The sequence below is a fragment of the Saccostrea cucullata genome, unplaced genomic scaffold, assembly GCF_032062105.1.
Source record: "Saccostrea cucullata isolate Sc308-1 unplaced genomic scaffold, CSIRO_AGI_Scuc_v1 ctg24, whole genome shotgun sequence".
Classification (NCBI taxonomy): domain Eukaryota; kingdom Metazoa; phylum Mollusca; class Bivalvia; order Ostreida; family Ostreidae; genus Saccostrea; species Saccostrea cuccullata.
The window spans coordinates 384,634-400,000 of NW_026933183.1; the positions used below are offsets into that span (position 1 = coordinate 384,634).

Here is a 15,367-nt window from a genome sequence, read left to right on the forward strand (position 1 = left end):
AAAATGAAATTGATAATTATACGTATACCATTGTTGACACCAAGATGATGGAATAAAAAATGGATGCTATAATGCTGGATTATTGCGGATTTAAATCACGAATATACATTTTTCCAACATAAAGTAGTTTCGATTGTTGTTTGGTCAGACCAGGAAATGGGAGCATACAATGAATATTACATGAGAGGAAATGCGGTTCTTTGGTACTGCATTACCAAATACCAATTACTGTGTAATCGGGACTTCAGAGAATAGAAAGAGGTGATATTTGTCATGAGGAACGGGGTAAAATTTGTGTCACCGTATTAGTCAGGAAGAGGCTCTCAATTTGCATCATTATATTCGCTTTTAGGAGAGGATGTCGTCTGGTTTTTTGACGGCAATTGACAATGTTTACCGGAAATCAACGTCTGATGGCAAATGAAATCACGTGATCAAGTTTTCTGTAATTTCATTGGAGGTTTTCTTTTTATAAAGAAATGAGTGCAAATCTGTGTTTTCAGTATATGGTTATTTTTGGTCGCATTTAAGTAAAAAAGTTTCTTCGGTAAGCGCTTTCATGTACTCGGATCTGATGTGCATATTTAAAATTTATTCATTGTGAATAAAATGACTTCTTTGATGATGTGTTTTGCAAGGAAACCTGATTGATTTATTCATCAATCTGTAAAGATAAGAATGTTGAAAACGATAAATAGTGAAAAAGTAACGTGCTTTTGAACGATCACTAAACATGAAACGAACATTACTACAACTCAAGGAGGTTTACTTTGTTCAGTAATTCAAGTATCAAACTTCAAGACACATTTCTGAACAGTCTTCAAAAGTTGTTTGACTTTCTGTCTGCTTAAATAATCGTCTCTCGCGTCTGTTGACATTGACTTTACTACACGTTCCTAACAAAAGACTCGATGAACATCAAGCAAGCTCTGAAGTTATAGGAAGCCAATTCTGATAGATCCGAATCTTGCCGTGGAATAAATTAGCCCACCAATCGTTTGATCGGCTTTTATTTGGGCACCCCGCGTCAGTGACCCTTTGTGATCCCCCCTCATTCCATTAGTCGTCATTATTATGTAATTATTGGTGATAAAACCGATAGATTCATGTTTACCAATATACTGTAGTTGACTCGTTGGGATACTCGTCACTCGTACGCGAAATCAAAAAGCCATTCATTACTGCAGATAGGAAGATATACCATATTCTGGCTAATGTTGGACAAGATTTGTTCTGAAAACAGGAACTTGTTATATGTTGTGCTCTTCGCATTGATGACAAAACGTGAAACATTGACACTTTTGTTTTTAAAAAAAAATGAATTTGACTGCCTAATGTTGACGAGCTTTTACATGAAGTTTTTATTTTTGGCTGCACTCTGTCGAAGATAGGGTATAAATCAGATCCAGGAAATTCAATGACAGAGCATTGCTAAATTTTCTTTACAATTGATTTTTGTTGTTTTAAGCTGGGAGGTAACTTTGATTGAAAATGGGTCCAAACCGGAAAAAGGTTACACATTTCAGTGAATCAGAACCGGTTCAAATACGAATGGATGAACAGTTAGAATCCGAAAAGGTAGAACCGGAACCGGAAACTCCTGCCAAGCAAAAGGTATGTTTAAAGAAATCGCGAATACAAAATGATTCTTTATAAAAAACTTTCGTAATTTGATTTTTAATCGCCGAAATCTGACATTTTAGTACATGTAAACAAATCTGAGAACAGATTGTAGCAATGTGATGAAGAATAGAGAATTCTTGCAAGTAAAATTTACTAGTAATTTTAAAAATGATAGTAAAAAGATTTGATATCATAAGGAAGACAAAACTGCAAGCAAAAAGTCCTGCGTTGATCCAGTATACACGTTTCGATATGTCTAATATATTTTTAACTGTATTATAAATCTGCAGTTGACAAATTTATCGGGTAAATAATCATGAATAAATGATAGAGTTCTAAAGAGAATTTTATATAAATCAATGCATTGTTTTAATTAAATCGAATATTCCATTCATTACTGGTATAGCTATGGTGTGTCATAAACATAAAGTAGATAACAAGCGGTTGTAATATGATAGGGACAGAGAAGAAGGGAAATCAGATCGGGTATCATATCTGGCTCTTTGATTCTTACTCTCAAATTTTAAGAAATCAATAGGGTTGCAATATTTTTCTTCTCTCAAAGTTATAAAGGCAATGTTTTAATGAAAGTTGTGGTCATGATAAAGGTATTCTTTAATGTTTTTTTTTTATATTCCCATCTGTTTTCAAATCTTCTTTTGACCTTGTCAGCTAATACAATTTATCATTAATGGAGTCAAATGCTGACTAACTATTTTCATACTATTTGTTAGTCCATTATTAAAACACTGAATTGACGACTGATTTTCTCGTTATATTCCAATCATGACAAGGAGCACACGGCAGACGTGACCGGTCGGCAGGGGATGCCCACTCCGCCATGGCACCTAATCTCAAGCACCTCTGACGTTTTGGAGGTCCGTGTTTACTCTGCCCCTTTTTCAATTGTATTGTTTTACGGACTTTTGAGCTTGAATATTGTTCGTTATCTCCGTATAAGTCATTTGCCATACCTCATTTTTGAGACTAGGTCTAGTTTTTTCTAAGCATTTAAGTGATGCAATCCTGCATTGTAGTAAGCCCAACCCCAACCCCTTTCTCCTTAAATATAAAATTGTCATAACTGACTTCAGATGCGAAGATAAAGACTCATCAATGACTTAAAGTCTAAGGGGTCATTGCATTCTAGCCTTCGTTTTTACCGATCGTTTAAATCAAATTTTATTTGTACATGGTATGAAGGGAAATTATCTGTCCATTAAGAGGCTTAAGCTTTTCAAATGTAATAAAAGGTGTGAATGAAGCCCTAATCATCTTCAAAGAATTTTGTTTCACTTGGTCTTTCATTTTCGAGGATAGTGGGAAGGCATGAATGAACTCTGGTTTTCTCAGCAGGTTTCTCGTGTATAGGGACCATTGTTATAGTTGTCAAAGCCGCAGGGTAAATTCAATGTTTTTGTTCTACCATGTGCAGAAAAGTCATAGATCAATGCAATTTTAAAACCATATCATGTCCTTATTTAGACAGTAGATAACCGGAAGTCAGTAAGTAGTAGTTCTTGTGCTTGTTCGATGAGTATGTTACAGAAGTGAATAAGTTGCAGTCTTTTTCTTTATTCGGAAAGTTTGAATTCAATGAACAGCAAAAGCCAGTAAAAAGCGGTCCTAATCTTATTCAGTCAGTACAAAACGGAAGTCGATATAAAGTAGTCTTGGTCCTGTTCACTAAGAATACACCGGAAGTCAAGAAGTTAATGATAAACCCGCCCTTGGAAAAAAGTTTTAATTTCCATTTTAATTTCCACTAAGCTAGAGGTCAAAATTGCAGAATATATCTGCAAAATCCACAGCAGCAACATGTACATTATATTATAACATTTATATTATTAATTTTATGTATACACCAAACATTTGGCAAGATTTTGATTTTAGGTACGTGTTTCAAATCACAATGAAATATTCATTCTCATATCAATGCAAAAACAATGGAAGGTCAAAAATGAAATCTCAGAAACAATATTAGTTTTAGTGAATTTGTCTGTCGCTTTAACTTTAGCTGATGAAACAATGGTTAATAACAAAATGTATACTAAAGAATTTTGTTTTAAATCATATACAGAACTCGACAATTGACCATTATATAGAATATATTAACGTCAATAAATAAACAAAATGGTAAACATACACGAAGGAATACTTATGTCTGCAACTCTTCATCATGTATGTATATTATGTAATGTTTTATGATTTTTATACATTATGTTTAATGTGCAAAAATCACGAGCACATTAACCTTGGTTATCTTTAATTAACATTGTGGTTTGTTCAGACATCTAAACGGAAACATATGTGCATGATTTTTAGAAATATTTCATTAATTTGCATATGTTGTGTTTGAATCTAATGAAATAGATTGGAATCGTTTAAAATTAGTCCCATTTGCATTCAAGTTATATGGAAAAATGAAAACAGATGCAACAAATTGATTATTTAGTCAATAAATTGGGCTGTTGGATAAATATATATATATTTTTTTGAAAAAAAACCTCTTCCTATTTGTAAATTTGTACAAGGTCAGTCACGAATATCTAGCGCATGAAAGTGTGCCTCTAATGTCGTTAGGCATGCGCACATTAGACCTATTACCTCATAATCAAGTTCATTTTTGTTGATTTTTAAAATTAACACTGAACTAGTAATCACAATATTCTTTCGACTTATGACATTCCTGTGTGAATGTTTAAACTCAATGCAGGCCTAAGTCCTCGTTTACATTGAAAAATATATTTGGATATTTAGATTACACGCGAGGAAAAACTAAAAGAATTTATAACAAAAAACATCGCTCGACCCTTGAAGGGTTTTCAGTATCTTGCACAACACAAGTCTCCGAAACATCTCATACCAAAACAAACACACATTAACACAATACTGAAAGCGACAATAGTCGTAAATGTCATTTTTACTCATTTTTTACTGAAAGGAAACTTCATTATAAATCAGAAGTCTTACATCCAGGCGCAGTATCTCTCCTGCAGGCATATGAGAGATCAAACATTTTTCTTTATGGATGCCAATAGCCGGGATTAAACGTTAATTAAGGATAAAATCTATTGGCTACAATACAACCAAAACATAGTACTCACATCTGCGACTATATCATATCAACTAATCATAAGGGAAACATAACTCTGTGTTTCAGTTGAAAGTTTCATGTGCATAAAAAGGCGAAGTACATGACAGAATTCCACAATCTTTTTCCTCTCATAATTGACTTATAGGGAGGGATTATAATTATGGGGCTAGAAAGCCAGACTTATACTACAATAGCTCAATAGAGCGATCAATGGTCCAATTGTTGCTTTATATGGGAAGTCGGTGATTGGAAAATCAGCCGGCCTGTCTTGAATTCTGCATGAAGAAATAAGATCTGTCAGTATAATCTTGTTTTCCTGCATGAAATCTGCATTCAGACTGTCAACGATAAACAAATTTGTAGAAATAAGTTAATCAGCGTTACGGGCTACCATTGGAATTTTCTTTCTGTATAAAGCTTTCTTAGAATAGTACGTGGGGTTGTGTCTGGATTACCATTATCTGGATATTTGATTGATTAAAGTGACACTTAATTTTCCAACCTGAACTATGCGTCCTTTTTTTGTATACAAGTACAGATGTATGTATATTTTCCCTGCTGACCTTGGAACCTTATTTATTTTTCCCCTCCTGACCTTGGTGCTTTAATTGTTAATATTTTCTCGCATGACCTTGGATCCTGATTGGTATTTTCCTACCTGATCTCGGAGCCTTTCTTATATTCCCATCTGAACTCGGACCTTATTTATATTTGCCTGTGCACCAGACTTAGGAGACTTGTTTATATTTTCCCTACTGACCTTGGAGCTTTGTTAATATTTTCCCACCTGACCTATGATTCTTATCTGTATTTTCACATCTGGCTTTGGGGGCTTCATTATATTTTTAACATTTATTTCCAACCGACCTTGGAGCCTTATTTATATTTTCCTTCCTGACCTTGGTGCGTTGTTCATATTTTCCTACCTGACCTTGGATCCTCATTTGTATTTTCCCACCTGACCCCGGAGCCTTATTTATATTTTCCCATTTGACCTCGGGGCCTTATTTTTATTTTTCTACCTCACCTCGGAGCCTTTTTAAAGGGGCTGTTTCGTATTTTCCCACCTGACCTTGGGGCTTTATTTATATTTTCTAACCTGACCTTGGGGAGAATTTGATTATTCATGTACGTATTTTTATTGTTTACAAGACCAAATGAGATAAAACATGGTATAAGTAAGGGTGGCCAGAGTCGACAGCTCAGATGAAGGGGATAATGAAACTCATAATAGTTTGTGTTGTTGTTGGAAATTTTTTTCCAGGGCCGTTTGGTTTGTTTATTTGCTTAACGTCCCTTTTGAGAATTTTCACGCATTCTGTGAAGCTACCACTTGCCGTTGGAGGGCTGCATTTAAACCCATAATCGGTACTCGGGGCCATTGAGCAGTGAGGGATCGTTTTTTTGACAGAACCTACTGCAACATGGGACCTCCGTTGCATCTGTAATACCAATCTCCACGTCCTGCAGTGGGATGCAAAACCTGCGACGTTAAGAATCAACTCGCTTTATAGCACTGCACTACTCTGGCTACCAACGACTGTTTGAAGTTTCGCTGATAATCGTTATTGTAGAACAATATTGCATACTGTTTCAACGTGATATTGTGATAAAGTTCCATGATATGTTAAATTTTGTTGTTTTAATATTTCATTTTAATTATTCGCTTGACCATTTAAACTTTATAGATGCTAACAAGTCTTTTTGATCTTTCCTGTATTGACTCGCATGCTCTCTAAGATACCACAGACTTTGTTGACAGATGAACAATGTATCCTCGTCAACTCAACAATTATTGGAACTCTCTAGAGACGGGAAGTAATTGTTGCCGTAAACCATTCTTTCCTGTGTCGTAAACTGTCATGAGGACCCTCTCTGCACAGATTAATGTTTTTCATTTTCATTTTGGGGAAATAAAACAGAATTAAACAAGAAAATGGCTTCTTTGGTCTGTAGATTGGATAAAAAAGGGAAGGTTAAGTGAGCTACTCATGAAAACTATTCATTTTAAGACATCGACACCAAGCTTTCGACTGCTTGTGAAAAGTACTCACTATATAATATGGACAAATAAAATCATAAATGATCATGAAATCTCCCTCGGTCTTGCTTGTAAAAGTGTAAAAGTATTAAATCAAAGTGTACTAAAAAGACTGTTTTGAAATGACCATTGTTCCTGAGGGATCAAATAACTTTCCAACAAACAGTGAAATTTTGAATACCCTCGAACATTGACTTGGTATAATCAATCACAAGCAGGAATGTGACAGTGTTACATGTACAGTTATGAAAGACTGACAAAGATATCGTTATGAACAAAATGCTTAGGAATAACCTTCATTATTCTTGCGAAGAAAATTTTATTAATATTCTTGCCCGACATATATTTGTATTTGACATTTATTTTGGCATGGAATTGAAAGGTCGTTTTTAGATGACGATATCGCCTTGGTTTGGCACTAACAGGCGGCTTGCTTTGTATTTAGTAACTCAGAAATGTACAAAATTGATAAACACTTAAGTACCCGGCAATTAAGGGAGAGTTGGATTTTTCTATACACGTTTTATTTTTAGGTAAAGACTAAAAGTTCGATTTTAGAATTCAAAGAGCCGCTTTGTAAAAAGTTTTGAAAATGCACGGTTGGCGTTTTAATTGAATCGATAATGTTTTGGGAAGAATATTGCACTTTTACGATTTTTACTCTCAGTCAAAATACAATTTCTAAAATACCTAACTTAATTAAATCGGGCTTCTCATAGATGGATGGTACATACGTCCTTATTTGCGATGTTTATATAAATTTTTTTTCATAAAGATTACCTTATCTTGTAACGTTTTGTTATAACTTTTATGAATTTGTTTTATTTTTTTCAAATGAACTCATTACATTAATTAATATTTCAAGAACATGCATAAAATCTTCTTTTTTTTTAATCATTCAGAGAAAAAGTTCGGGAGCGATGTCCTAAAAATAGTTACACACCGGAATCGATGAGCCCGAAAATTCCATGTGGTGACCTTCCAAACTATCTCGATTGATTTGTGCTTTCATTTCATTAAAGAGAGAGATCAATGGTTCTTCTTTGAAAATTTTCTTTAGAGACCTCATGTATAATCGATTTGACAAACTTACAACTGTCGTGTTGTTTCACTTAATATTGTTAAGTATACAAGTGGGGGTTATAAGAGACTGGTATGAGCAGGTAGAATTAGTAATGCAGCATTGACCCGGACAAACAAGGGGTAAGGGAATAATTAATATAATTTAATTCTTTTTAAATCTCAATTTAAAAAAAAAATCAAAAGTAGTGTTGACGATCTTTTCTGTGAACTTTTGAATATTTTATTATTTTATCAGGAATATCCGAAACTAAAAAAATATTTTGTTGCAGGATACAGTAAAACTCTCAAATTCTTATCAACTTAATTTATACAATTAGTACAGTTATAGATAATAAACTTTTCAGCTGAAAGGGGAGGAGCAGCAATATTTTAAAAAGAAATTCTTATTAATTAAACTAGATGCAAATTTCCAACTCTTAGGAATGCTAAAGTAAATGAAGCAAACATATACTGGACACACGGCATTCGTCATATAATTATACCATAAACACGTGTGTGTAAACTGTAAAGGTTAATGTTTACGTTTTACAGGGTGTGTTCGATTTGCTTACATTGCTCACATTACTATCCACAAAATGAACTAGAACGTTGAAATTCAAATACATGTATTTCCTTTTTAACATTTTAAAAAAGATTTAGTATCAAATCTATATTAATAACAAAACTCAATTTTATTTAATAAAGATTTATTATACAATGTATATTGATAATAGAACTCAGTGTGTCGGGTAACTTTTAGTTGTTAAAATTGTAAAGATTTTCGACTGTCAAACTCGCTCGTTCGTATGTATTTTATATTTCTTTTATTATAATTTTTTTTAAATAAAGGATGTTCTTATTTTCTTTATACATGTACATGTATTTGGGCCTGAAACAGTTTTGTTAAATGAAATAATTGATCTAAAAATTTGAATTATATAAACCTGAAGTCTGTTTTGTTTCCATGTCCATTTTATTTCAAGGATAAAATGAAGTGAATGAAGTAAAAACTTAACTAAATTCTCTGTTTTTTTATTTAAGGTACTAGAAATGTGAAAATATGAATAAAACCAATCTAATATGGTAAAAAAAATTCGTTAATGAGGTTTAATGTTAATTTTTTAAAATTTCATTTTTTTTTTAATCTGAAAATTGTTTACGGTTTATTTAAGTGTGTGTGTGATCTCTTTATAATTCTAGATGAAAAAATACATAAAAACTGGAAGAATGCCGCATTACTATAATAATGCAATTCTTTACGTGTTTCGTAACATAAATCAACAATAATCAACAATTCTCGGCAAAATATGTCCGAAAACGTTAGAACTGTAACGTTAAACTTTAAATTTTACGATAAATATTCAATATACAAATCCTTTCTGTAAAAATTCACCAGGCATACCAACGTTTTTGTAAAATTTTATTCGACTTTAGATTTATAAAAAAAATTGTACTGCGTGTATTTTTTTCTTCAGCATATTATAATAACAGCTTGCATATTTATAATTTTGAATTTACTAAGAATTTACAACATGATAACAAGAAAGTCACCATAAACTTTTTTTAGATAGCATCTGCTTTAAAATACCCAAACTATTTCCTTACATAAAAATGTATTAAAGAAAAACAAAGCTCAATTTCTGTTGTAAGCAAATTTATTTTGTAATTCTTTGCTTATTTTCTCCCTGAAAGTAAACAGAAAGCTAATTTCAACGCCATTGTCTATAGAAAAGGGGTATTGATATTTTCTCAAGTTGGTATTGGATTAAGCTTGTTAACATATTTGTTAAGTACCCCTTAATTACAAAACTAATTGACCCCAAAATGTTATTAAAGAATCCACTGTTTATTGTTTGGATTTGATCCAATTTTTCAAGAATTAAATCGTACAATTGGTCTCGTATTCAATTTGACAATTGGTTATAATTTACCTAGCTAAATAACAGCCTGAAATTCTAGACTTCTGCTAGAAGTGTTTTTGAACAAAAGTACTTTACAAATTGCGTTGTTGAAAGCAATGTTGTTATCCAATATCTACAGGTAAATTAAATATAATTTTTTGAGGTAAAAAATATTGAAATCAGCAGTTCGAGTAGAAGAATTTATCTGCACGTTAGAGTTTTTCTAATAAGTCTCGGTTTATGATGGCCTGAAAATAACTAGCGTGGCTCCCTTCTTATTGGGTTTCTTATTTTGAAATGAAACAACTAAACCGAGTCACTGATATAAACAAGAATACCCTTCACATTAAAGAGACTTTGAAATTCTAGAATAGCCAAGTTGAAAACCTCTTAATCCGATTTAATGAAGTCAAAAAACTTGTGTAATTTAATGTTTTTTTTTTAAAGAGATATCAATTTTATTCTCCTTTTAATGGCAACATGCTTTTAATATGAGAATAAAGCTGACATCGTGAAACAATAAAATTTCGAATCCAGCTCATTTCTTGGCGGAAACTGGAGGAAATTTGGGCTGATGATGCTGTTAGTGAATCGATCGCACCGAAAACGAATTCCGGCAGACCCAAGTTAATGTCGTAAAAGTCTGTTCATTAAGGAATATTACATTTACAGCGATTTGCACTTTAGATATATCAAGAGAAGTTATGTTTTTCGATGTTTGGTTCGTTTCTGTCCCGATGAATTATAAGATAATGTGCTCAAAACAAGTCGTATACGAATTTGTAACATTATGTATAACTATAGGATGAATTATATGCAAGAGCCTAATAACCTGAACATAGTTGTGACAAAAAGTGTGTAGAAGTTTGAATGAGATTCATTTTTAGCTCACCTCGACGAAGTCGAGATGAGCTTATGCTATACCCCCGGCGTTGGCGTCGGCGTCCCAGGTTAAAGTTTTAGGAGCAAGTCCATTCCCAAGTAACTATTAACCCTACGTGGACCAAACTTGCGTGGATGATGCATATAGGGATGGACACTATCTGACTTGCTTCGGATGCTGGATCTGACCTACATTTTCCAGATGAGTGACCAGGTTAAAGTTTTTGGAGCAGGTCCATTTCCAAGTAACTATAAGCCCTACCTGGACCAAACTTGCATAGATGATGCATCTAGGGATGAACACTACCAGACTTTCTTTGGATGCTGGATCTGACCTACTTTTTTCCAGATGAGTGACCAGGTTAAAGTTTTTGGAGCAGGACCAGTCCCAAGTAACTATAAGCCCTACCTGGACCAAACTTGCATAGATGATGCATGTAAGGATGAACACTACCAGGTTTGCTTCAGATGCTGGATCTGACCTACATTTTCCAAATGAGTGACCATGTTAAAAGTTTTTAGAGCAGGTCTTTTCTCAAGTAACTATAAGCCCTACCCAAACCAAACTTGCATGGTTGATGCATCTAAGGATGGACACTATCAGACTTGTTTCAGATGCTGGATCTGACCTACAATTTCCAGATGAGTGACCATGTTATTCTCAAGTAACTATTAAACCCTACCTGGGCCAAACTTGCGTAGATGATGCATCTAAGGATGGACACTACCAGACTTGCTTCGGATGCTGGATCTGACCTACATGTTCCAGATGAGTGACTCCCAAGAAACAATAAGCCCTACCTGGACCAAACTTGCATGGATGATGCAACTGAAGATGGAAAATCAAGACTTGCTTTTGATGCTGGATGTGATCTACATTTTCCAAATGAGTGACCAGGTTTAAGTTTTGGGAACAGGTCAATCCCCAATGAACTTGAAGATCTATTGAAATAGAACTTGCACGAATATTATTGTCAGGATAAATACTAACTATTAAAAAATATTTGTGAGAGTTGCATTACTAAAACTGATAACATTCGTCGAGGTGAGCTTCGTAATCTTTCATTACCGGTGTTTAAGGTTATAAAAGTCTTGAAAAATAAAGTTACTTTACAATTTGTTGTTATCTCGATGCAAATGAGAAATACAAAAGCCAACAGATATTAAAAAGGCCAGTCAACCTTAGTTTATAGATTTAAAGAAAGGAACATACTTTAGGGTGAACCTCACGACTATACATGTATTATCCAGGGTAATAAATTATTCATATATAATTAAGAAATCAAGAACAAACTTAATGAAATGAAAAGCCATGAAATGGATTTATATGTTTTTTGTGCCTAATTGATTGATGTGTGTTTGTGCGTAACTGATTTATATGTGTTTTGTGCATGAAAGGGAATGATGCACCTTGTTAACAATATGAACATCATTGACCAAGTTCACAATGTTTTGGTGACAATGGAGAATTGGCAATATCTTTTTTTTCCTCTTTTTTTTTTTTTACAAAGTGATAATGATGACATATAGAGATATCCTTCCTACATAGTGAGTATATAATAGAGTTTTCACGATTGCCGATTTTATTGCAAGTTTAATGGGGGTAATATACATAGTTCTGTGCAGTATTAGTTTCATTTTCATTTCTTCATTTCCTTTGGGCGTCAGTGCCTTTATGTTGCAAGTTGAAAAATTAAGGTGACTTGCTGAACTTCTGGAGATACTTATACTTTAAATGTGAGTAGATTTGTTAGAATACAAATTTTTAATTTGCTTATCCTTCCATGCGCACCCGATCCCACCTCTGGTGTTTTTAAGAGGTCTGTGTTTTCTATGCTCCGGGTTTGTATGGTTTTGATTATTTTTTTTTTACCTTATTTCGATTTGATTTCTTTAAATTTCATTAATTGACAACACATTAAACTCGGTCCATTAATTGTAATGCCATTCTTTGCGACGCTGTGACATAAATAATGAAAAATTGACAGAAATTGATTTTTTTTTTACATTTGCAAATTTTAATAATTTTTCTAGCATAAGGTTTATGAGAAATACAGGTTTCAGAATCTAAATTATCTCATTTTATGGAGCTAGGTAAAAACTTTTATCACTTCAGTTCTTCTTCCGTTTGTGCGCAGAAAAGTTAATGAAGTTATCATGGCCTGAAGTTCCAAGAACTGATCGTCGATAAACCGACAGAATATAGCTTTAAAAATTAACAAAAGTTAATGAAAAATTGTAAAGTCATTTAATATATGTGTTTTTAAAGTACATGTAGTTGCAACATTGCAAGTTTTGTATTTCTCTTTCTAAAAAACATAAGGTGTAATTCGATGAAAGGTATATGTACATGTATATTAATTAACATTTTAAAAATAGGTATAGTTCTTCCAATGCAAATCTTTTAAGTGAATGAAATAAAAAAAATAGTATTTAGTATTGGCTCTTCAATCTCTCAATCCTTCCACCTCAGCGTAAAACGTCTCTCTCTTAGAGTTATTGACTTCAAGCTGCTTAAAAAAATATTTGAAGATTTCGTCAATGACTGACAAAAGCTCTCTCAAGGCCATTATTACATCATCAATGCCATTCAACAAAAGCGCCCTTAAGGCCATGATCAAAGAAAGTCTCATTCCCCGGATGACAATAAAACTAATCACGTGAAGTACAAAAAACTATTGACCTAATAAAGGCAAACACGTTTTTCTAGATTATGATCAAGGGAGGCTTTTTTGCAATATGAAAGATTTTTTATAATATAAACAATGTACAATAAATAATGGACAGGAAATAGTTTCGACATTAACTAGCTTTCAAAGAACTCAACAAACAGTGAGGCAAATATTGATAGGCTGCTGAAAATTTAATTCAAATCTTTATAGTATTGGGCTTTGAAAAATTGCAGGTGTCAGAACCAAAGAAATGAACAGTACAGCAGAAAAAAGTGTTAGAATTTATTTCAAAAGCTGTGTTAAACAAGTAACTCAGACTTATAGATTGTACATGTAGGGAGAGGGTGTAACAAGTGTTAATTTGAACCTGTGTCCAATCCCATTACACGAGAATATATATTATAATGAAATATGTTCAATTCAATAGAATTCAGAGAAGTACACTATATGGATGAGTATGAAAAACATCCCTTCTCGATCATTGTATACGTGCAAGCAGTACAACCCATCTTTTTCTTAAATCCCATGAAATGAAATTTTGGAAGACTTAGAATTTTGAGAGATTCTGCAAAAACAGATAATGAGAACATATATCTTACCTTTGCATGCTAAGTTACGTGAAATTGACAGACAAACCAAGAATGCGGTTGATGCAATGTGCTCTGCAAAAAAGTCGTTTTTATAAAATTAATGGCGACAAACAAAGATGGTCAAAATGTGACACTTAAATACTATATGAATACTATGTACATGTTTATATGTTTTCTATGTTTCCTATAAAAAAGTCAATGTATTTTGTAAAATAAAACCAATTAGAGTATTGTCTTAATTTGATTACTAGTAAATTATAAAATTATACTGTAATATCAAAATCAACAAAAAGTGATACTTTGCTGTCAAAACATAAGACTATCACATCAAAATTAGAAAAAAAATATTTGCAGTCCTGTCCTTTTAAATATAAATCTAATTAAAAGAAAAACAGTTTTACTTTTGCAGAGTTTGACAAGAATTGACGAATTTTTAATTCATCACCTGGAATATTATATATCTGACCATCTGCCTGTAAAATGCCTTACGTTATCTCTTTTTCTCATTGATTTTTTGAAGTAGAAACTTATAATTAATCATGAAACAGCCAGAAGCACATTTTGTTTTTAATTAAGACCCTTTAAAGTCATCGATGACGACTCGTATGGCGAAATCTCGCATCTCGTGAGATTTTTTAAAATACGTACCTCGAACTAATGATCTAGTGGACCACGTCCATAAAAACGTCACTGTCACTTGTAGGCCTTATATGTGTTTGTGCAACAAAAATGCATAAAACAAGATCATAGAGATATAAAATGGGCTTGATCATTTTGCTTAGTTATTTTTATTCCCTGTAGTTTTAAAATATGTCATGAACTTAATTAATTATATAGAATCAAAGTTTTTGTCCACAACGTCAACATTTCGCTATAAGTGTGTTTTACTTTCCATTTCCACGTGTAATCTAGTCTTGATCTTTATTTTGAAATTAATTCATTCTTTAATGACAAGCATGGTGGCAACTACGAAAAAGTTTCTTGACTTAAAAATAAAATTTCTATAACCCATTAGATCTACAACTATTGAAAAATAATCTTTCGTCAAAAACTATTTTTAAGGCAAAAATAATTTGTGACTTTAACTTTCAGATATGAAGGTTAAAAGTGGACCTGAATAGATAATAAAAAAAGGAAATGCTTTTCCTTTGCACTCAATTCAAAAGGAAATATTTGTCGTGGAAGAAATTGATATCTGTAAATTAACTGAGCCTTAATTGTCAATATTAAGTTTACTTTTCACATCATCCATACAGTCGACCTTCTGTTATACGGACACAAATAATCCGGACGCCTTACATTCCTAACAATACATGAGAAGAACCAATTTTACTTGAAAAGGTACATTTGAGAAATCATAAATCTTCATTAAACTGACAACGTGTTTGAAAAAAAGTCTTCAAATGCAGAAAGTTTAACTGTAAATGTACAATGCCGTCTTGTTTGTTGAAAGATCGATTTTTAGATAGCACAATTAATATCCTAAGCTGATTAATTGA

The 15,367-nt window shown here is 32.8% G+C and overlaps 1 protein-coding gene across 2 annotated transcripts in view; it reads left to right on the top strand.

The window, feature by feature from the left end:
• LOC134237550 (potassium voltage-gated channel subfamily H member 7-like) overlaps positions 1-15,367 on the top strand; it is a 52,982-nt gene that overhangs the window by 26,826 nt on the left and 10,789 nt on the right. The window contains exon 1 of one of the 2 annotated variants that reach the window (XM_062719646.1): positions 1,347-1,614. The exons of the other annotated variant lie outside the window; for it this stretch is intronic. Coding sequence (XP_062575630.1) covers positions 1,492-1,614 — 123 coding nt within the window. The 5' untranslated portion in view covers positions 1,347-1,491. Of the gene's footprint in view, positions 1-1,346; positions 1,615-15,367 lie in introns of those variants that run through there. 2 annotated transcript variants of the gene reach the window in all.